Here is a 23,924-nt window from a genome sequence, read left to right on the forward strand (position 1 = left end):
GGCCAAAAGGCCACATCGAGCCTTTGGCGATTGATAGTCCTGTCTCTATATTAATCGGTCACGACCACGTTCCCCGATTATCTGCGTGGCCCTGTGTCTCATATAAGACTAGAGATCTCACTGGTGTAGTGTAGGACCGTTTGAGGGGTTATTGCCATCCCCGACCAAAATAGACCGAGCCTGTCTCATCGCTAGGTCTGGGGTGCAGAAAAGACCAGGCAATTTTTGCCGCCAAAGCAATCTGAGTCGCTTGTAAATATTTTTCAACGGGCCAATTTGTCCACGTTGCTGCGTGAAGAAGGGAGCCCTCGAGAGAGCGTAGCGAACTTACCTCGCTGCTTATTGCCTGTCTCGCCCATTGTGACCCTTAACTCGCTTGGGTTCCCGAAAATCCCTGAGATCCACCCACATTGTCATTGATACTGATGTTTAACGAGCCCAAGCGAGGCAGCTTCATAGTTTAGCGAGAAGGACCACCTGACCCTCAAGATTGTCACTGTGAATGTGATGATCGAATACAGCGACATACTGAAGCCAAGTACCGCGAAGTACGTAGGCTTAATCTAACAAGCGAGTCAAGGAGACGAGAAACACCATCATATGCCTCGTTGGCCGCGTCCATCGTCGGCGTGTGCTTTCCAATCCATGTTTGCCGCATTGGCAATCGAGGCTGATCTTTCGCTTACACCGCCAACCAGAGAGCGTGGAGAACATGATGGGATCGTTTAGCTTCAATGGGGGATGGTCATAAAGAGACTGTGGTGCAACTTACCCCGTGGGGCGTCTGGGGTTAGGACAAGCACGTACAGTATGCTGTGTCACCAGCACACCGATGACCATTCCGAATAGAGATTCGACTAAAAAGCACGGGAAAGCTAGGTCAAGATCTGCAATGTATGTTTTCGTTCTGGCAACGGGTGGAGGAGTTGACAGAAACGATACACGTGGTTTAAACAGAGGGAATCGGGAAAAAAGGAATGAGTACACATGGTCCCTTGAACAGAGCTATTCTCATGTCTCGTGTTGAGATCAGATAATCCCCAGCTCCCAGAATAGGAGTCTCGAGCTGCTAAGATCAGCGTTGCTCTTGTTTCTACTCTTGTCCAAAACCATGCAACTGCATCCATCCAGAAGGTTACTGCAAGGGCCTGCGGTCCGAAGAAAGGCCCCAGACATTGCTACCACAGCTGGAATGGTGTGCCGCAGTATCATCAGAATATCCGCCAAGCTCCAGGTCTTCCCAGAAGGGCCCACTAAACTCCAATTTCTCCACGTAGAACGCCTATCACCAGTCATGAACACTGGGCGTCAATCTCACGCCAATGCCGGTCTTTAATCCCTAGTGCCCTATCGATGGTCCACCCTTACAACCTAAGTACCTGGCACCGGCTGGCGATGCCGTCGAATATGCAGGTGTTGTCGATGGGTATGTACTGCTTCGTGATGATCTTGATGGCCTCCTGCGCCACCATGCCTCCTGTAAGTGCGGAAATGTTGTGCAATTCGCCGCCCGCAGCTCGGGCAAACCTCTTCACAAGCCTGCGAGACGCGCATATCGTCGGCTGCTGCAGGAAGACGACTGCGGGCTCTTGCCTTTATCTGGTTGACAGAAGCTCTGGGCTCGTGCGTGGTTGCTGAAAGCGCAAGATATATGGGGAGAAGGGACAACGGTATCATGGTAACTTCGGCAAGGCTGTCGTTTGCCTTTTGCTCCTCTGGAATACTGGTTAGTAGTACGCAACTATACGTGACATCTAAACGAAGGATGCTCACCAAAAACCTTGCTTAGGTCTTGGTCGCCAGTCGTAGCATTGACCAATTTAACGAAGGAAGCGTTTTTGCAGAACAGCTCGACCTCGGCAGAGTCAACGTCTCCGCCAGCCGAAAGAGACCTTGCTATTTCGAGTACTTCCTGAGCATCTTTCCGGGCTTTAGCCTTGTACAGGCCCTGCAACTTGACGTATACGCTGGACTGCGCTTTCATATCCGGCAAGCCTCCGGGGAGTGGCAAACAGCCGTAATTCTGGTAAAACTCTTTGATGGCTCTTGCAATCACCCAGAAAGAGGATTTGGCATCGACCTGTGAAAGAGTCAGTAGGGTTCAATATACATCCCCCAAGTACTTATATACGTACGTTACCAGAAGCCTCGTGGGCGAAAACCTCCGCCAGTGTAGACTCGAGTGTGTACTCTTTGATGTTCCGGTTCACCGCCGCCACAGCTTCCTGAAAGTTCTCTTCTCCCCCTTCAGGATTGTTTATTCTTGCACTCTTTGCCACCATTTCCCGAAACTCAAGCTTTGCTTTGTACTCTGTCGGCAGCTTTCCATCGTGGGCTTCCTTCCACTTCTCGAGATAGTGAAGAAGTAGAACAACATAAGGTAAGTGGCCGTGTTCGTGATCATCAAGCTGGTCCATATCCTTGGTCATTTCCTCAGCGAACTGTGCAAGTTCTGGCCAAGGCTTAGTTAGGCGTAGGTCAATTGTTCTCTCCGCCTCAGGATGAGTATCTACTATGGGGAAGGTACCGGGCAGCTTGATGCTGAAGTAGGAGTAGAATCCAGCTGAATGGATGGCAATCAATGGTGTATGATGTTCCCGCCCATACTCCTCCAGTGCAGCCAGGTCTTTGGAGCTAATGGGCATGGTGTACATGATGAGCGTATAAGTCGGCGACTCCAAGAGGACTTGGTCAAGCTCGACGGGCCCCTGTGTTACGGTCAGCTTATGCCCTCGTTCTCATGCAACCAGACCTTGTAAACATACCTGCTGCTTTGGGAACCATTCACCCTGAACATCAGGATTCAGTTCTTGGAGAAGCTCTGTGCAGCACTTCGATCGCAGCTTACCAAGGCAAGTCTCATCCAGGAAGAAGTTCACGCCCAGATCGGCATTCTTCACGACAGCCTCGTCCACTATCGCGAATCGACCTATGCCTGTGATCTTGTCAGCACTTCATCATAACATCAAGCATTTGGCCATATTCTCAGGTGCTGACCTACCTGGTAGTACCAGATTCTTTAACGTCTCCACGCCCACTGTGCCGCTGCCTGAATTCACAAGCAAAATATTCGCCGACTCCAAAGCTGCTTGACCACTGGCCGCCCATAATCGTAACTGTCGATCATACTTCTTCTCTTTGTCGGAAGGCCCATGGAGAATTGGGGGTGTCTGGCTCATCACTATCTCGGTCATGTTGAAACGTTAGTGGGATCTCGCCGATGTTGATTGAGATGAGCCGTGAGCCGTGAGCTGTGAGCTGTGAGCCGTGAGTGTTTTTGGCGGTTTGATGAATCTATGGTTCACTAACTTCCAGGGTGCATCAGGTGGAATTTAACAGTCTCATGTATTGGGTTCTCTGTGTTGCTTTGTTTTCTGAGGTGTCGATGTTCACGGCGTGCTGTGTTAGGTGTTAGGCACTGTGACCTGAGCCAGGCAGTGACGTTTAGCGGTTAGCTATCTTATCGCATGAGCTTACTTAGCCACATCAGCCTCTCACGGGTGGATGGCTTCCATTCAATATACTGTGGGCGCGCTCAGGCTGCTGCACCAACATCGCAACAAGCGTCACTCACTAAGGTTAGAGAGAGAGCGTGGTCCGAAAATTTGTCCCAACTTCGAATGCCGTTGGACTGTACTCTAGTATATTCATTCCCCTTTTCCTTCAATGGGGAGCTTGGAGTTGGTCAATTATACCCAGAGGTTTTGGTCCTGACTTCGTGTCGTCTTTTCCCTTTCCTGTCACTGTGCTGGATGAGGCGCTCCATCCTCCGTCTGCGTAACTGCTTCATCAGCCTTGTAAGCTTCGCAAACCGTCACGCCTCACTTCGTCGACTAGAAGACCTTCGTTTGACGACTTCTATACAATCTTCGACCTTCCGTTTCATTGCCAATCAGTCTTCTCTACCAACCCTTCGACCGCTACGAAATTTCGTTCCTGCGTATCGCCGATTCGTATCCCATCGCGTCAAATACCCCGAACTCGAAACGACGGAAGGAGGAACACAGGCAGTCCAAGCTGCGAATATGAATGGTCCCGGACCAACAACGCGCTCCTCGAAGCGCAAACAAGGCTCGTTCATAGCCGACGAGCGACCACAGAAGCAACATCGTCTCAGCAATGGGAAGGTTTCACCCGGAGACAATACTCCTGAGCTGGTGATGGGAGATGCCCACGAGCCGGCCGACGAGTGGGAAGAGCATGGTGCATGTTATCCACTCCAGCCTGGCGAAAGCGCAGAATGGCAAGATACTGTTGAAAAGGTCATTAGAAATGTCGTCTCAATTCGTTTCTGTCAAACTTGCGCTTTCGATACAGACCCTGCGCTTAACGAGCGAAGCCACCGGCTTCGTAGTCGATGCTGAGAAGGGCTACATCTTGACCAACCGACACGTCGTGGGTTCTGGCCCGTTCTGGGGCTACGTCGTGTTTGATAACCATGAGGAGGTAGACGCTTACCCGGTCTACCGTGATCCGGTCCATGACTTTGGTATCCTTAGGTTCAATCCAGAGGCTATCAAATACATGCCCGTCTCCGCCCTGACGCTCCGGCCCGAGTTCGCCAAAGGTGCGTGATCAATATCCGTGTCGATTCGTTGAGCTTCACTAATGAAATAGCAGTTGGTGTCGAAATTCGTGTTGTTGGAAATGATGCTGGCGAGAAGCTCAGTATTCTGTCTGGTGTCATTAGCCGTCTTGATCGCAATGCCCCAGAATACGGTGAGGGATACAGTGACTTCAACACATGTTACTACCAAGCGAATGCCGCTGCCAGTGGAGGAAGTTCCGGCAGTCCCGTCGTCAACATTGATGGATTTGCGATAGCTCTCCAAGCTGGCGGAAGATCGGACGGCGCCTCGACCGACTATTTTCTCCCATTGGACCGACCTTTGCGGGCCCTCAAGTGCATACAAGAGGAAAGACCCGTTGAACGGGGCACCATTCAATGCCAGTTCCTACTGAAGCCCTTTGACGAATGTCGCCGACTTGGTCTCACTCCAGAGTGGGAGGCTGCTGTGCGCAAGCAGTTCCCAAAGGAAACCAACATGCTTGTGGCTGAGATTTGTCTACCGGAGGGCCCATCTCACAACAAAATTGAAGAGGGTGATGTCTTGATCAAAGTCAACGACGAGGTTTTGACCCAGTTCATCCGCCTTGATGACATTCTCGATTCCCATGTGGGCAAGACAGTTCGCTTTTTGCTCCTTCGAGGGGGTGAGACGATCGAGGTAGAGATTCAAGTTGGAGATCTGCACCAAATCACGCCTGATCGATTCGTCTCAGTTGCTGGGGCAAGCTTCCACAGTCTTTCGTATCAGCAAGCGCGCCTCTACGGTGTTGCTTGCAAAGGTGTATTTGTATGCGAATCTACGGGGTCTTTCCGTTTTGAATCTGCAGATAATGGCTGGATGATTCAATCTGTCGACCAAAAGGAAACGCCTGATCTCGAGTCCTTCATCGAAACTATGAAACAAATTCCCGATAAGAAGCGAGTGGTCGTCACATACAAGCATTTGAGAGACCTCCACACCCTCAACACGACAATTATCAACGTTGATAGGCATTGGTCGACAAAGATGCGTCTTGCAGTACGTAATGATGTTTCTGGTCTCTGGGATTTCACAGATCTGGCCGACGCCTTGCCGCAAGAGCCCCCCGAATGCCGCAAAGGCAGCTTCATCCGTCTTCAGCATACGTCCCACCCTGCTGTGGCTGATCTAGTGCGAAGTTTCGTACACGTCAGCTGCACCATGCCTGTCAAGTTGGATGGTTTCCCAAGAAACCGGAAATGGGGGATGGGTGTCGTGATTGATGCTGAAGCAGGGCTCGTTGTGATTTCGAGAGCCATTGTGCCTTACGATCTATGCGACATCTGGATTACGATTGCCGACTCCATCGTTGTTGAGGGCAAGGTAGTATTTCTACATCCTCTGCAGAACTATGCCGTCATCAAGTACGATCCTAAACTGGTTGATGCTCCGGTCCAGAGTGCCAAGCTAGGTACCGAATACCTGACCCAGGGAGCCCCTACAACATTCCTGGGGTACAACCGCAGTGGCAAGATCGTCCACACCACCACGACGGTTACAGAAATCACGGCTGTTGCCATTCCAGCTAACTCCGGGGCACCGAGGTATCGTGCTACCAATGTCGACGCGATCACAGTTGATACCAACCTGAGTGGCCAGTGCGGAAGCGGTGTTCTTGTCGACAAGGACGGCACAGTCCAAGCTCTCTGGCTCACCTATCTAGGAGAGAGATCCGCACATAGCTCCAGAGATGAGGAATATCACCTTGGTCTTGCTACGCCAACCCTCTTGCCTGTGATATCTCAAATCCAGAAAGGTGTAGTCCCCAAACTCCGCATACTGTCCATGGAATTTAGGGCGATACACATGGCGCAGGCACGTGTAATGGGGGTCAGTGAGGACTGGCTTCACAAGGTCTCTGTCGCCAACCAGCATACACATCAGCTTTTCATGGTGTCCAAGCGCACATTTGAGCGTGGCAACAAGCCTCAAGTGCTTTTGGAAGGGGACATCATCTTAACTCTGAATGGCAATATGATCACCCGTGTATCGGAGCTGGATGTGATGTACTCGCATGACATACTCGACGCTGTCATAGTGCGGAAGAGCAAGGAGCTTCACCTCCAAGTGCCCACTGTCCTTGCAGATGATGTGGAAACTGACCACGCGGTGTCCTTCTGTGGGGCTATCTTACATGCGCCGCATCATGCCGTTCGCCAACAAATAAGCAAGCTGCACAGCGAAGTATATGTTTCCGCACGGACTAGAGGATCGCCGGCGTATCAGTACGGGCTGGCACCGACCAACTTCATTACGCACATCAACAACAAGCCGACTCCGGATCTCAAGTCGTTTTTGGAAGCTGTTGTCAACATCCCAGACAATACTTGTGAGTCCACCATGTGCTGAACATAGAGCAATAATGCGGACTAACCTATTATAGATTTCCGGATCAAGGCAATGACGTTTGATAACGTACCGTGGATGATCACGATGAAGAAGAATGAACACTATTTCCCGACTATGGAATGGATCAAGGATGGGTCTGCGCCCAACGGATGGAAACGCGTCACATACGAAGACAACAAGGTGCATGAGGGAGAACCAAAGGAAGGCTTACTGCCAACCACGGCAGAGGACACTGGCGAGCTAGATGAGGCTGTCGGTGGTATCTGACATGGTCCTAACTCGGCAGCATAAGATGAGATGAGATGCCTCTATATCCAAGGCTCATAGAGACAGATCGGATTTGTATAGGAGCTTTTTAATTCGTGAACAAACTTGTATGGACACTTTGCGGCGGGGAGATATAAGTCCTTCTCGTCGAGTTCTTAGGCATACGTGCCACGAGTCGTTGTGTTTGCCTGAAGTAATTGCTGTGGATTTTGCTACAAGGCCTCTGTGCACCCGTCCACATTCTAAAAAGATTGAGAGGTTTCTCAAGTCAGTCAGTCACATCATGTCAAATTTTCCGCCTCATCGTGTGTTTGCTAATGGCCATGAGAGTACCAGGCAGTATTCAGAGCTGATTTTGGAACGTTGTCAGGTCCAAATAGGGGTAGCTCGTATATTGGGCTTCAGTATGTCGCACCTGTAAAACCCTTCAAACACTGCTGTGTGCACCTTTCCACCTTGACTATTGATTTCTTTCTCTTCCCGAGAAGTCAGCTACGCTCCCTGTTCTCCATTATTGTGATAAGTTTTTGCCGCCAATCTAGAGTATTCTACATTTTCCACTGCCTTTTGTTACCACCTAGGAAAAATTTAAATTCATGGTGGTTTTTGCATCTAATGGTTGTGCTTGCTTGTTTGCTTCCTATTTGCTTCTGTCTCTGTTTTCTTGGCCATTCTACATTCAAGGTCGCTCAATGTCAAGTTTTCAGTATGCACATCCCGGACTTCAAGCCACACCCAACACTTTCAAACCATGAGCGGGAAATCCTATCAACCCCGTAGCTCGTCAGCGGCATGGCCGTCTGGGGGTCATCCTGGTTGCGGGTTGCTCCCAGTGTATCCTGAATCAGGTGCCTACCTACCTCCATCCACCTCAGCCTCCATAACGCTATATAGGATATTACAACAGGCATTTTTTTCACATACGACCATATCCTGCTGAATACTAGGGATCCCGTCCGCTCTCCCATTTATAAGCAGCAGAGAGCCGAATTAGTACTAGGGTCGGTGACGACCTGGGAATCCTCGGTGTCGTATGTTTTTGCTCCGTTTTGCTGCAAATATAGGTAAAGAACATCGCCTGCAGAGATGGTACATACACGTCAAAGCTCTGAACTTTCCCATCAGTTGGTTTGGTAGCGAAAATGTAAGTGAGATATTATGCTGTGCTGCTAGGAGCCGAGTTCGGCTGTCTCTTCATTGCTGTTCACGGGAAAGGACTTTTGGTGGTTAAGGCTGTCTTGATCCATCCTAGGAACACTATGAAGTGCTAGAGTTGCACTGCCTTCTGTAGAAAGGTGGGACTGCTATCTCTTACAGGCTCTATGTACACAAACGAGCTCCATCGCGATTGACCAACAATAAGCCCTACTTCCAGCGATTCTTAGTATCGACTTAAGCCTAGAACGCCCATTCACTAGTGTCTATTTATAATTACATGTTAAGAGTAATAAAGGTGGAAATTTTATATATAAGGCATTAGTAAATAGATTATAAAATTAGTATTATTTTAAGTTATATATATAGTTTTAAATATATTAATTACTTTTTTTATATTTATATTAAAATTCTTTTTTATTTAAATTAAATATTTTTTAAAAATATTAAAAAGGGTATATATTATTACTTTTATAATCATAGTTTAAAAATTATATATATTAAACTTACTTTTAAAAGATATTATATTTATTTAACTTATTATAATATATTTAAATTAAAGCGAGAACGCTTTTAAAATACCTTTTTATTATTAAATTAAAAGTTTTATATAAAAGTTTTTAAACTATATTTTTTAACGTTTAATAATAAAATTAAAACTAATTTTCTTTAATAATTATATTAATTTTAATTAAAGAAATATTTACGTTATTATATTAAATTTTATATAAAAAAGTATTATAAAAGTTATAATATATTTATAATAAGCGTTTTTTATATAATAAAATAAATATAACGATATACTTTTACTATTATAGTTTAATTAAAGTATAAGTAATAAAATTAATAAAATATAACTTAAAGAGTTATATTATAAAATTAAATAAGTATATAATAAAAATAAGCTTAATTAAAAGCTTATACGTTTATATTATAAGTTAAATTAATTATATTATTAAATATATTTTTATTTAATACGTATAAAACGTTAACTTATTTCGATAATTTAACGTCGTAATAATATTCTCTTTTTTTAAGCGAAGCTTCGTTAATATATAACTAGCTTTTCGCTAAGCGATTTAAACGAGTTTAACCTTATTTAAATACCGGCGGTAAAAGTTAATTATTATTTTTATAATATTCTTTAAATAAATAATAAGTTTATTAATAAATTTATTATAACTAGCTTATTTTATAATATACTTTAATCGAGGGCGACCGCCATGTTTACAATAGTCTTAGCGAGAGTTTAACACCTTTTTAACTCTTTATTATTTAATACTTTTAACTTCGATAAAGAAAGAGGGGTTTTAATATTAACCGAGTAAGTGGTTCTTAATAATAAGCTTAAATAAATTAACGTAGAAAATAAAAAAATATTTTTATAAAGGAAAGTAATTTTAAATAATAAGCGTATAAGTTAATAACGTACCTTATAAATAAATTAAACATATAAGTAAATTAAACACTTTCGCTATATTTTATTTAAATAACCTTTATATAACCCTCTGTAACCGACGGCTCGGTTTCTTTATAAAACGCGAAATCTCTACGAAATCTCGAAAGTTAACGGATTTAAAAAAAGGGATAATTATAAAATATATAATTAATCTAAATTCGCGATCGTTTTTTTTTAGTTTAAAAGTATAAAAGATATAGCGAATTAATTACTTCGTTAAAGCGACGCGAGACGCGTCGGCGTTAATTAAGCTTCGAACTTTATACGATAATAATTAAACCTCTAAACGTATTTTAATCGAAAAATCGATTATTAAAAAGTCTTTTATAAAAATCTCGACGCGTATCGTACGTAATTTGTTTTTATACGAAATATAATTAATAAATATAAGATTTAAAAAAAGGATATATATAACTTTAACGAGGCCGGCTTTTTTATAAGCTAAATCTTGTTCGAAATAATCGTTTAACCTTCGATTAATACGAAAAACTTAAAATAATTTAATAAAAGAATTAAGAATAAATTATAATTATTTAAAGCGTCGGATTATATAGTTATATTATTCCTCCGTATATTATATTTATTAAAAAACGTACCTTTTTTTTAATATAAAAATAGCTTATTATTAAAGGATTAAGTAATCGTAATTATTAAAAACGGTTAAACTATAAACGAAAGAGGTAAAAACTAGATTTAATATTTTAATAAATATATAAAGTCTCGTATAAAAAATATTTATTACTTATTAGTTTTTAACGGTTATAAAAGTTATTATTTAATAACTTTTAAAGTTTATTATAAAAAAAACTCGATTATTATACCTTATATATTCTCTTATTTATTATATAAGTTTTAACCTTTTAATATCGGCTATTTTAATATATTAAAAAGGTTATATAAAAAAGAAATCGAGCGTTTTATATAAGCGTATCTTATTTATATCTTAAAAGAGGACTTTTTATTAATATTTTTAGAAACGTTTTAAGCGATTTTTATCGTTTTAAATATCTAGGGAGGTTTTTAAAGGGCAGGACTTATATTATATAACCCGGAATATATTATTTTATAATTAAATATAAAGCTACGTACGTTAACACCTCCGGCGACCTCTTTCGGCTTATTTATACCTTAAGAATTAAAAACTTTAAATAACTTAATTAAAACCTAATCTTAAACCGAGTAACGTATCCCACAAGCGAATGTCTTATATAAGCGAATGTTTTATTTTTTTAATACCCTTTTCGATAAAATATAAGTTAATTTTATCATAACGTATTTAATATATTAAAATTAATCGGAATTCTTATCTTTAAATACTTCTATATTATTTTAATAAGTACGTATATTATACCCGGGCTCTCCGTAAATTTTATAGCGCTATAAGCGTGTCTTAAACGTCCTCGTACGACTACTCCTCCGACGCGATTCGTCTTATAACTATTCATTAACGTCCTTTTAAAATTACAGGTCTTTTCTAGCTTATATATAAAGTGATACTCTATTTTATAGCCGTTTCTTTTTCGTACGGCGGCGCCGGCTAAGTATCTTATTTACTTTTCGAAGTATTATATTCTTACTTTTTAAAAGAGTAACTCGGTATATAATATACCTTATAACTTTTATAATTTAATTAAAATTAATTAAAATAAACGTTAAAAAGTTATTTTAATATTATACGATACGGTTTCAAACGTATTCGGTTTAAAATTAAGCTTTAATCGAGTTATTTAAAGTTTTTAATTCTTAAAGAATAAATAAGCCGAAAAATATCCCGGAAGTATTAAAATATATAACTTTATATCTAATTATAAAATAATATATTCCGGATTATATAAAATAAGTCTTATTTTTTAAAAGCCTCTTTATATATTTAAAACGGTAAGAATCGCTTAGAACGCTTTTAAAAACGCTAGTAAGAAGTTTTTTTTTTTTAAAATATAAGTAATATACGCCCGTATAAAACATTTAATTTCTTTCTCGTACGCCTTTTTTAATATACGAAAATAACCGATACTAAAAAACTAGAGCTTATGCGACAAATAAGAAAATATATAGGGTATAATAATCGAGTTCTTTTTATAATAGAGTTCGAAAGTTATCGAGTAGTAGCTCTTATAGCCGTTAAGGATTAATAAGCGGTAAATATTTTTCGTACGAGACTTTATATATTTATCGAAGTATCGAATTTAGTTTTCGCCTTTTTTATTCGTGGTCTAGCTATTTTTAGTAATTACGATTCTTTAATCTTTTAATAATAGGCTAATTTCGTATTAAAAAGAGAGGTGCGTTTTCCCGGTAAAAATAATATACGGAGGGATAGCGTAACCGTATAATTTAACGCTTTAAATAATTATAATTTATTCCCGGGTTTTTTATTATATTATCTTAGGTTTTCCGCATCGATTAGAGGTGGTTACAACTATTTCGGACGAGATTTAGCCTATAAGAAAGCCGGTTTCGTCGAAGTTATAGATATCCTCCTTTTAAATCCCGTATTTATAAATTATATTCCGTATAAGGGTAAGTTACGCGCGATATATATCGGGATCTTTATAGAGGATTTTTTAATAATCGATTCTTTAATTAAAACGCGTCCGGAGGTCTAGTTATTATCGTATAAAATTAAAGGCTTAATTAACGCCGACGCGTCCCGCGTTACGTAAATTAAATAATTAATTCGTTATAGCTTTTATATTATTTAATCGGGAAAGAAACGATGGCGTATTTAAATTAAATAGTGTATCGAATAATCGTATCTTTTTTAAAATTTAAAAGCTTTCGAGAATTCGTTAATATTTCGCGTCGTATAGGTTAGTTATTTCGTTTACGTTATAAGGTTTTCGATAAAACGTAATAAATTAATATAGCCTTTCGTACGTTTAAAGTTAAGTCTTTTTATAGCGCTTAAAGCGTTAGAATTATATTACTCTTTTTTTAAAGTTATAATATTTTTAAACGTAAAAGAATATAAAAAAAGGTTAAGGCTATAAGGAAATTTATAAAAGTGGGATATTCACTTATATAAGATATTCGCTTATAAGATACGTTATATTAAAAATCGAATCGCGCGATATTAAAATAATCCTTTAATATTAATTTTAATAAAGCTTAATTAAATTATAAAAAGTATAATATAAGTTATATACCGGCTCGTTTTATTAAAAAATAAAATAACCGCACTATAAAAAGCGAATAAAATACTTAGCCGGCGCCGCCGTACGAAAAAAAACGGCTATAAAATTAAGGATCACTTCGTATATAAGTTAAAAAAGAATTATAGTTTTAAAAAAACGTTAATAAATAATTATAAAACGAATCGCGTTAAAAAAGTAATCGTATAAGGACGTTTAAAACGCGCTTATAACGCTATAGAATTTACGAAAAGCCCGGGTATAATACTTATACCTATTAAAATAATATAAAAGTATTTAAAAATAAAGATTCCGATTAATTTTAAAATATTAAATACGTTATAATAAAACTAATTTATACTTAGTTATACTAAGTCTTAAAAAGTGTTTAATTTACTTATATACTTAATTCACTTATAAAGTACGTTAATATTAATTATTTTAAAAGGTTTTAAATACTTTTAATTTAACTTTTTTTAAAAGTAATAAGTTTTAATATAACGATAATTTAATTAAATGAGCTAGTTTTTATAATAATATTAAGCCGGCTTATTTTTAACGTACTTTTTTTACTTAATTTATACGAGGCGGATTTTAATTTATAAGTATTCGTAAATTATTTTTATTTAATAAGCGAGTTCTTATACGTTTTTAATAATAACTAAATAATTAAAAATAAGAGGTCTAAATTTAAAACGAGGGTTAAACTTATAATTTAAAAAAAGGCGTAATTCTAATACTTATATTAATAACATTATTAATAATAAACTTAGTAAATAATAATTAATATATTTAATGATTTAAAAAGCGTTAATAATTTCGGTTTAATTATTAGTTTTAAAATAAAGTATAATAAATAACAAAGAGATTATTTTTAAAGGTTAAATTAAATATTCTTAAAAATAAAATATAAACTATAACTTTTAATTAAATATAATAAAATAAAATAAGTTATATAGCTTTTAAATATATTTAATATAGAAATAAATAATTTCTTTTATATTATAAATTCTTTTATATTATATAAAGTATTTTATTTTAATTAACTAGTTTATAATTATAAAAATCGCGTTATAACCGTAATTTAAAAATTAATATAACGTATCCTATAAGCGAATATCCTATATAAGCAAATATTCCATTTTTTTACACCCTTTTTAATAAAATATAAATTAATTTTATTATAACGTATTTAAAATATTAAAATTAATTAGAATTCTTATTTTTAAATATTTTTATATTATTCTAATAAGTATACGTATTATACCCGGGCTTTCCGTAAATTCTATAACGTTATAAGCGTGTCTTAAACGTCCTTATATAATTACTCTTTTAACGCGATTCGTTTTATAATTATTTATTAATATCCCTTTAAAATTATAAGTTTTTTCTAGTTTATATACGAAATAATTTTTTATTTTATAACCGTTTTTTTTATACGGCGGCGCTAGTTAAGTATTTTATTTACCTTTTAAAATATTAAGTTCTTATTTTTTAAAAAAGTAACTCGGTATATAATATATATTATAACTTTTATAATTTAATTAAAACTAATTAAAATAAATATTAAAAAATTATTTTAATATTATACGATACGGTTTCGAACGTATTCGGTTTAGGATTAAGCCTTAATCAGGTTATTTAAAATTTTTAATTCTTAAAAAAAAATAAGCTAAAAAACGTCCCCGGAAGTATTAAAATATATAGCTTTATATTTAATTATAAAATAATATATTCCGGATTATTTAAAACGAGTCTTATTTTTTAAAAGCTTTTTTATATATTCGAAACGGTAAAAATCGTTTAAAACGTTTTTAAAAATATTAATAAGAAATCTTTCTTTAAAATATAAATAATATATATTTATATAAAATATTTAATTTCTTTTTTATACGTTTTTTTAATATATAAAAATAGTCGATATTAAAAAATTGAAGTTTATATAATAAATAAAAAGGTATATAAAGTACAATAATTAAGTTCTTCTTATAATAAAGTTCGAAAACTATCGAGTAATAATTTTCGTAGCCGTTTAAAATTAAAAAACGATAATAACCTTTCGTATAAGACCTGATATATTAATTAAAATATCGAATTTAATCCTCGCCTCTTTTATTCGTAATTTAGTTATTTTTAGTAACTACGATTACCTAGTCCTTTAATAATAAGCTATTTTCGTACTAAAAAAAGAGATACGTTTTCTCGGTAAAAATAATATATAAAGGGATAACGTAACCGTATAATTTAACGCCCTAAATAATTATAATTTATTCTTAATTTTTTTATTATATTACTTTAGGTTTTCCGTATCGATCGGAAATAGTTATAACTATTTTAAACGAGATTTAATTTATAAAAAAGCCGGTTTTATTAAATTTATAAATATCCTTTTTTTAAATCCCGTATTTATAAATTATATTCCGTATAAAAGTAAATTATTTACGATACGCGTCGAAATTTTTATAAAGAATTTTTTAATAATTAATTCTTTAATTAAAACGCGTCCGCAGGTCTAATTATTATCGTATAAAATTAAAGGCTTAATTAATACCGACGCGTCCCGTGTTATATAAATTAAATAATTAATTCGTTATATTTTTTATATTATTTAACCGGGGAAAAAACGATCGCAGATTTAAATTAATAATATATTAAATAATCGTATCTTTTTTAAAATTTAAAAGCTTTCGAAAATTCGTAAATATTTTATATTATATAAATTAATTATTTCGTTTATATTATAAAGTTTTTAATAAAATATAATAAATTAATATAACCTTTTATACGTTTAAAATTAAATCTTTTTAAAACGTTTAAAATATTAGAATTATATTATTCTCTTTTTAAAGTTATAATATTTTCGGACGTAAAAAAATATAAAAAAAGGTTAAAGCTATGAGGAAATTTATAAAAATAAGATATTCGCTTATATAGGATATTCGCTTATAGAATACGTTATAATAAAATTTATAGATAAGTTTTATTAAGCTTTTTATAAAACGAATAACGAACTTAATGTTTTTTAATATTTTTTTTAAAATGTAATAATTCTCTTATTAATATAATAATTTTTAACTTAAGTTTTAATATAAACTAATATTTTAAACTAATGTATCCTATAAGCGAATATCCCACATAAGCGAATATCCTATTTTTATAAAATTTTTTATAGCTTTAACCTTTTTTTATATTTTTTTACGTCCGAAAATACTATAACTTTAAAAAGAGAATAATATATTTTTAACGCTTTAAACGTTTTAAAAAGACTTAACTTTAAATATATAAAAAGCTATATTAATTTATTACGTTTTATTAAAAACTTTACAATATAAACGAAATAATTAATCTATACGATATAAAATATTTACGAATTTTTAAAAGTTTTTAAATTTTAAAAAAAATACGATTATTTAATATATTATTAATTTAAATACGCGATCGTTTTTTCTTTAATTAAATAATATAAAAAATATAACGAAGTAATTATTTAATTTATATAACACGGAACGCGTCGGCGTTAATTAAGCCTTTAATTTCGTATAATAATAATTAAACCTCTAGACGCGTTTTAATTAAAGAATCGATTATTAAAAAGTTTTTTATAAAAATACCGACGCGTATTACGTATAATTTACTTTTATATAAAATATAATTTATAAATATGGGATTTAAAAAAAGGATATCTATAACTTTAACGAAACCGGCTTTTTTATAAATTAAATCTTATTCGAAATAATTATAATTATTTTTAATTAATACGGAAAACTTAAAATAATATAATAAAAGAATTAGGAATAAGTTATAATTATTTAAAACGTTAAATTATACGGTTACGTTATTTATTTATATATTATTTTTATCGAAAAAACGCACCTCTTTTTTTAATATAAAAACAGTTTATTATTAAAGGACTAAGTAATTATAATTATTAAAAATAATTAAATTATAAATAAAAGAGGTAAAAATTAAATTTAATATTTTAATTAATATATTAAATTTTATATAAAAAGTTATTATTATTTCTTAATTTTAAACGATTACGAAAATTATTATTTAATAATTTTTAAACTTTATTATAAAAAGAACTTAATTATTATATTTTATATATTTCTTTATTTATTATATAAATTTTAACTTTTTAATATCGATTATTTTTATATATTAAAAAAAGCGTATAAAAAAGAAATTAAATATTTTATATAAACGTATATTATTTATATTTTAAAAAAGAACTTTTTATTAATATTTTTAAAAGCGTTTTAAATAATTTTTATAATTTCGAATATATGAAAAGGCTTTTAAAAAATAGGACTTATCCCGTATAATCCGGAATATATTATTTTATAATTAAATATAAAACTACATATTTTAATACCTTTTCCTTAAAAATTAAAAACTTTAAATAATCCGATTAAAGTTTAATTCTAAACTAAATACGTTTAAAACCGTATTATATAATATTAAAATAATTTTTTAACGTTTATTTTAATTAATTTTAATTAAATCGTAAAAGTTATAACGTATATTATATACCGAGTTACTCTTTTAAAAAATAAAAACGCGATACTTCGAAAAATAAATAAAATATTTAGCTAGCGCCGCCGTATAAAAAAAACGGCTATAAAATAAAAAACTATTTTATATATAAATTAAAAAAAACATATAATTTTAAAAAGATATTAATAAACAGTTATAAAACGAATTATATCGAAAAAGTAATCGTATAAAGACGTTTAAAACACGCTTATAACGCTATAAAATCTACGGAAAGCCCGGGTATAATACGTGTACTTATTAGAATAATATAAAAATATTTAGAGATAAAAATTCCGATTAATTTTAATATTTTAAATACGTTATAATAAAATTAACTTATATTTTATTAAAAAAAGTGTAAAAAAATAAGATATTCGCTTATAGGATACGTTAATAATAATCGCGGAAAACGACTTTATATATATAAGCTCGTTTTATACGTTTTAATTCCTTAATAAACAAAATATTATAATAAACCGGTCGTATTATTTTTTTAACTATAAATTTATATATATATATATATATAATCGTTAAACCTTTAAATTTTAACCTTTAATTTTATATATTAAGGTATAACGTTTAATAAAACCCTTATAAAAAACTTATAAGATAACTTATATTATAACTTAATTAATAGTTTATAATATACTCGGCGTAATAACATAATCGTTTAAAAACGCCCTATAAAAAGGATTATTTAATATTTTAATAAAAGATTTAAAAATAACTTAAATTAAAAAGCTATAAATTCGAAATTTCGTGGCTTTAAATTATATATAATCTTATTTATAATAATAAAACTTATTATATTTTTCATTAACCGTTAAAATTAATATTATATTAATAATTAACGCTTAATATAAAATATCTCGATAATACTTTAATAATAAATTAAATTAAATAGTATAAAGAATCTTAAGTTTTTACGTATTATTTTTCGGCGGGTTTTTTTTATTATTAAATAAAGTATTTTTAATTTTATTTAACTCGTTTTTTTCGAGGATTTTATTAATTTCGTATTCGGATATGTCTATTTCGATTTTTAATTATATATTTATCGAGATATTTTTCGCCGTTAATTTAAATAATAAAATATAAAATATAAAGTGTATCCGTATTATTTTAAATAGCGATAATTAGTAATTAGTTTTTAAAATAATTTCTACGATTTTAAATAGTTTAATCTTTTTAAAGTTTAATTTTTCGCTAAGTTATTTTATTTTAATGTTTCATCGTAAAAAGTATACTTTCCTTCTCTCTTTTAAAATTAATCCTTTAGCTTAGTTTAGTCGACGTGTTTCTTTATTCGTTATTAAAGGAAAATAAGGGTTTATTATAAGGTAGTTTAAAGTTCTTTTAGTTTTTCGATTTATATAGTCGCGATTAATATTAATTCTCTTTTTAAAGGGTTTTTAATAATTTCCGGGTTATACTCGTAGTTCGTTCGTAATAGTAATATATATATAGCTTCTTTATTCGTGTTATTATAAGCGATTTATATTATAAATAATAACTATATTTAATTACTTTATTCGTAATTAATATAATAGTGTAGGTATTATTTTAAGGTTTAATTTATTCGTTTAGTTTATTTATTTATTTAAAGGTAGTAAGCTATAAATAGTTTATACTTAACGCCGAGTTACGCTATAAACGATTTTTAAAACTTAGCGGTAAATAGCTTATATCGGTCGGAAATAATCGTTTTAAACAGCTCGTATTAATTTTATTTATAAAAATATCTAAGCTAGGTCGTTAATATTATTAAACTCTTTATAAAGTAAGAAGTATATATATTTTATAAATTTATTCGTAATTATTAAGATACTATTATAATTAATTTTAATTAAAGGTTCTTTTAATAAAAATAATTTAATTATAAAGTAAAGTACGATTTTCTTTACGTTTTATCCGGCGGTAAAATTAGTTATAATTCTCTATACGGTCGGTATTTAATGGCTTTAACTTTATTATAAAGGTTATATTCGACGATTATCTTAATTACGATTAATTTAAGGTTTTCGTAATCGAATTATTTAATAATTCGTTTTTAAGTTTTAAACACTTCTTAGTATCCGTGCGCGGGGTATTCGTAAAATTCCTTAATAAGTTTTTTTATAATATAGTTTTAGAATATAAATCTTATTTCGGTAATAAGTGATCTCGTTCCTAGTATTAAAGTAATAATTTATCTGGTCGACGAAGTTTAATATCTTCGGGGTATATTATTTAAATTCTTTAATCTATTTATTATCGTACTAGACTTAATTAATAACGTCTAGCTACCGTAACGGCACGAGGCTACCGTTTTAGTCGTGTATTAAAATAGTCCGCGTTTCGAGTAGGATTTTTTATTAATAATTTAATTATCGGTTTAACGTATCGGCGCGACCGTTTTTATTACCCTTATAATAAATAATAATAAGGTTAAATCTAGACAAGAATTTAAACTATTATATTTAATAATATTAAAGTTAATAAGTTTATTATAATAATTATACGCCGTGGTAATTTTTAATATTATATTATTATAATAATATAATCGTTTAATATTAATCTAAATCCGGCTAGTTTACCGTTATTATCCGCCTTATATCTCGTAGCGTTATTTATATATATAAGTATTAATTCTAATAATAAACTTTATATATAAAAAGAAATTATTAAAAGTATTAAGCCGGCTAAATTTATTTTTAACGTTTTTTTAATCCTAAATAATATATTATAATTTTCGTAATTTTAAATAATTTAACCGAACTATAATACGTTAGAATTCGGCGGTGTAAGAGGCGGTTAATCTTTTTTATTTAAATTTTTTTAGTTCTCGTTCCGCTTATCGCTTCTCGTCGAGGTTTTAAAATAGTAATTTAAAAGTTTATTCGAAGCTATCGTAACTTTCGAAAATTCGCTATACGTTCGTACGGTATAGCTTAACTTATTAATCGTTTTTTATTAACTCGTTTAAGTAAGGCTTAAACTAGGCGAATCCCTTGTTTTTTTAAAACGAGGTAGCGTGAATAACTCGTTAAGTAGCGTTTTAAAATATTTTTTCGTAAAACTATTAATAGGCTTTAATTTAAATAAAGAATCCGCGAAGGTTTCTACTTATCCCGTTAAAAGGTGCTAATCTTTATTCCCCCTTTAAGAGTAACAGGGGTTTTAATAATATTGGCAGCGGTACGGAGGAGGCGTACTTCCTCGCGTAGCTCATCGATATTAGGTGTCTAACCGGAGGCCTCTTTAGCCCGGAGCTCGTTACGTTCCTTCTCGAGCTTTGCGTAGTGGTACTAATAGTTGGCGTTCTCCTGCTCGAGTGCCTTGATTCGTTTAACTAGCGCCTGTCGATTATCGTTGTCGTTATCGTCGCTGTCGACCTTCATGGCAGGGTCCCGCTGGGCGATGCCGTGGGTGGCGATAGGAGGTTTTCCTTATCGGACGGTGTTATTAGGGCTAGGTGTAGATATGGTTCCTGTAGGGCTATTACTTAGGGGTCTAAGTAATAACTCGTAAAAATAAAAATGATTAAAATATAACGAACGTTATTTAAGTTTTAAAAGAAATTTAATCCCTCCTTTATTAATATCTTTTAGATTTCGAGGATATCGAGGATTTCGCGAGATCCTATTAAGTCGGTTTTTTAGATCTCGTCGAGATCTCGAGAACTGCTGTCTCGTAGTTATTTTATTTTTACGTAACCTATAATAATTATCTTATTTTAGCTATTCTTTTTATATTAATTATCTTAGTTTATTTAACATAATTTATAAGCGAGCTACGTATATAAGCGAGCTGCGTATTTTATTATTATTAAGCTTTATAAGTTATAAATTAATTTAATTATAACGTTTATAATTAATTAAATATATTAATAATAATTATTTTTAAAGGTCTTTATATTATTTTAACAAGTATGCGTATTATGCCCGGGCTTTTCGTAGATTTTATAGCGTTATAAACGTGTTTTAAACGTTTTCGTATAATTACTCTTTTAACGTAATTCGTTTTATAATTATTTATTAACGTCTTTTTAAAACTATAAGTCTTTTTTAACTTATATATAAAGTGATCCTTTATCTTATAGCCGTTTGTTTTTATACGGCGGCGCCAGCTAAGTATTTTATTTATTTTTCGAAGTATCGCGTTTTTATTTTATAAAAGAGTAATTTAGTATATAACCTACGTTATAACTTTTACGATCTAGTGAAGGCTAATTAAAACAGATATCGAAAAGCTATTTTAATATTATACGATACGGTTTTAAACGTATTCGATTTAAGACTAAGTTTTAATTAAGTTATTTAAAGTTTTTAATTTTTAAAGGATAAATAGGCCGAAAAACGTCCTCAGAGATATTAAAATACGTAGCTTTATATTTAATTATGAAATAATATATTTTAAATTATATAGGACGAGTCTTATTTTTTAAAAGCTTTCTTATATATTTAAAACGGTAAAAATTGCTTAGAACGCTTTTAAAAACGCTAGTAAGAAGTCCTCTTTAAAGATATAAGTAATATGCGCCTGTATAAAACCTTTTATTTCATTCTCGTACACCTTTTTAAATATATAAAAATAGCCGATATTAAGAGGTTAAAGCTTATATAACGAATAAAAAGGTATATAAAGTATAATAATTAAGTTCTTTTTATAATAAAGCTTAAAAGTTATTAAGTAGTAACTTTTATAGCCGTTTAAGATTAAAAAGTGATAACGACCCTTTATATAAGACTTAATATATTAATTAAAATATCGAATTTAGTCTTCGCTTTTTTTATTCGTGGTTCAGTTATTTTTAATAATTACGATTACCTAGTCTTTTAATAATAGGCTATTTTTATATTAAAAAAAGAGGTACGTTTTCCCGGTAAAGATAATATATAGAGGGATGGCGTAACCGTTTAATTCGACGCCCTGGATAATTATAACTTATTCCCGGTTCCTTTATTATATTACCCTAGGCTTTTCGTATCGATTAGAAGTGGTTACGATTATTTCGAACGAGATTTAACTTATAAAAAACCCGGTCTCGTTGAAATTATATATATCCTCTTTTTATATTTTATATTTATTAATTATATTTCGTATAAAAATAAATTATATATATCCTCTTTTTATATTTTATATTTATTAATTATATTTCGTATAAAAATAAATTATATATAATACGCGTTAATACTTTTACAAAATACTCTTTAATAATCGATTATTCGATTAAAACGCGTCTAGAGGTCTAGTTATTATTATATAAAGTTAAAGGCTTAGTTAACGTTAACGCGTCTCGCGTTGCGTAACTTAAATAATTAATTCGCTTTATCTTTTATATTATTTAATTAAGAAAAAACGACCGCGTACTTAAATTACTAATATATGGAATAATTAATTCTTTTTTAAAATTAAAAAGCTTTTAAGAATTTATAAACATTTCGGATCGTAATCGAATTCCGCGTCGTCGGCTACGTAACGTCGATTTTAAAACATAATATATCGCTATAACTTTTCGTATATTTAATCTCGGGTTATTTTAAAACGATTAAAACGTTAAATTAAACTTTATTTTTATTTTTTAATTCTATATTTATTAAAAAAGAAAAGTTAATATAAAGTTAATTAAAAATATATAGCTCGCTTATATACGCAGCTCGCTTATTAAGTACGTTATTTTTATTTATTTTTAATTAATTAATTTTAACGTATTAATATCGTAATATTAGTTATCGTGATTTTTATAGCGGTATAATAGGGCTTATTATTATTAATAGGGCGTAAGCGCTAACTAGAGTTTTACGGGGTTCCTTAAGCGTCTCGAGTTATCGTTAATCCGTGTCGAGAGGTATAGGCCCTAGCCGCATAGTCGGGCTAGGTTATAATATCGTAGTAGCTTTTTAATTAATTCGATTCGGACTTTTTTACCTCGTTTAAATTATTAAAATAATACGATCTTTTTTTAATTAAATCGGTATTATAATTATATAAATTAAAAAAAGAGTAGTTAATATAATAATATAATAAACTTAATAATAAACTATGTTAAACGTATTTTAAGTATTAAAATTAATCAAAATATTAAAGGGTTTAAATAACTTATTATATATATTAAGTTATTAAAGTTAATTAAGTATATTTAATTTATAAAATTATTTAAATAATAATAAATAACGTAATTTATAAGCGAAATAACTATATAAACGAATTAACTACTTTTTAAAGCTTCGTATAATAAAGTATAAATTAATTCCGTTATAACGTATTTAATATATTAAAATTAATCGAAATATTTATTATTAAATATATTTATATCGTTTTAATAAGTACGTGTATTATACCCGGGCTCCCCGTAGATTTTATAGCGCCGCTAGCGCGTCTTAAGCTTTCTTATACGATTATTACTCCGGCGCGATTTATTTTATAATTATTTATTAATATCCTTTTAAAACTATA

At 32.1% G+C, this 23,924-nt stretch overlaps 2 protein-coding genes across 2 annotated transcripts; one reads left to right on the plus strand and one right to left on the minus strand.

Moving 5' to 3' along the window:
- Positions 1-1,379: 1,379 nt before the first annotated feature.
- On the minus strand, positions 1,380-3,194 carry PG994_013088 (NEDD8-activating enzyme E1 regulatory subunit; the record flags this gene model as incomplete). Its single annotated transcript, XM_066864497.1, has 6 exons — positions 1,380-1,460; positions 1,528-1,715; positions 1,774-2,080; positions 2,136-2,708; positions 2,766-2,935; positions 3,002-3,194. Coding segments are annotated over 6 exons (1,512 nt in total), but the record flags the coding sequence as incomplete, so codon positions are not given.
- An 831-nt stretch (positions 3,195-4,025) lies between these two features.
- PG994_013089 (Pro-apoptotic serine protease) lies at positions 4,026-7,205 on the plus strand (the record flags this gene model as incomplete). The annotated part of the gene is made up of 4 exons (XM_066864498.1): positions 4,026-4,262; positions 4,318-4,567; positions 4,621-6,918; positions 6,973-7,205. The coding sequence occupies 4 exons, from the start codon at positions 4,026-4,028 to the stop codon at positions 7,203-7,205; spliced, it is 3,018 nt and encodes a 1,005-aa protein (XP_066709459.1).
- Between the last annotated feature and the right edge of the window lie 16,719 nt (positions 7,206-23,924).

Source organism: Apiospora phragmitis (assembly GCF_038363925.1).
Source record: "Apiospora phragmitis strain CBS 135458 chromosome Unknown utg000011l:1.0-3236445.0:1.0-3240683.0, whole genome shotgun sequence".
NCBI classification, from domain to species: Eukaryota; Fungi; Ascomycota; class Sordariomycetes; order Amphisphaeriales; family Apiosporaceae; genus Apiospora; species Apiospora phragmitis.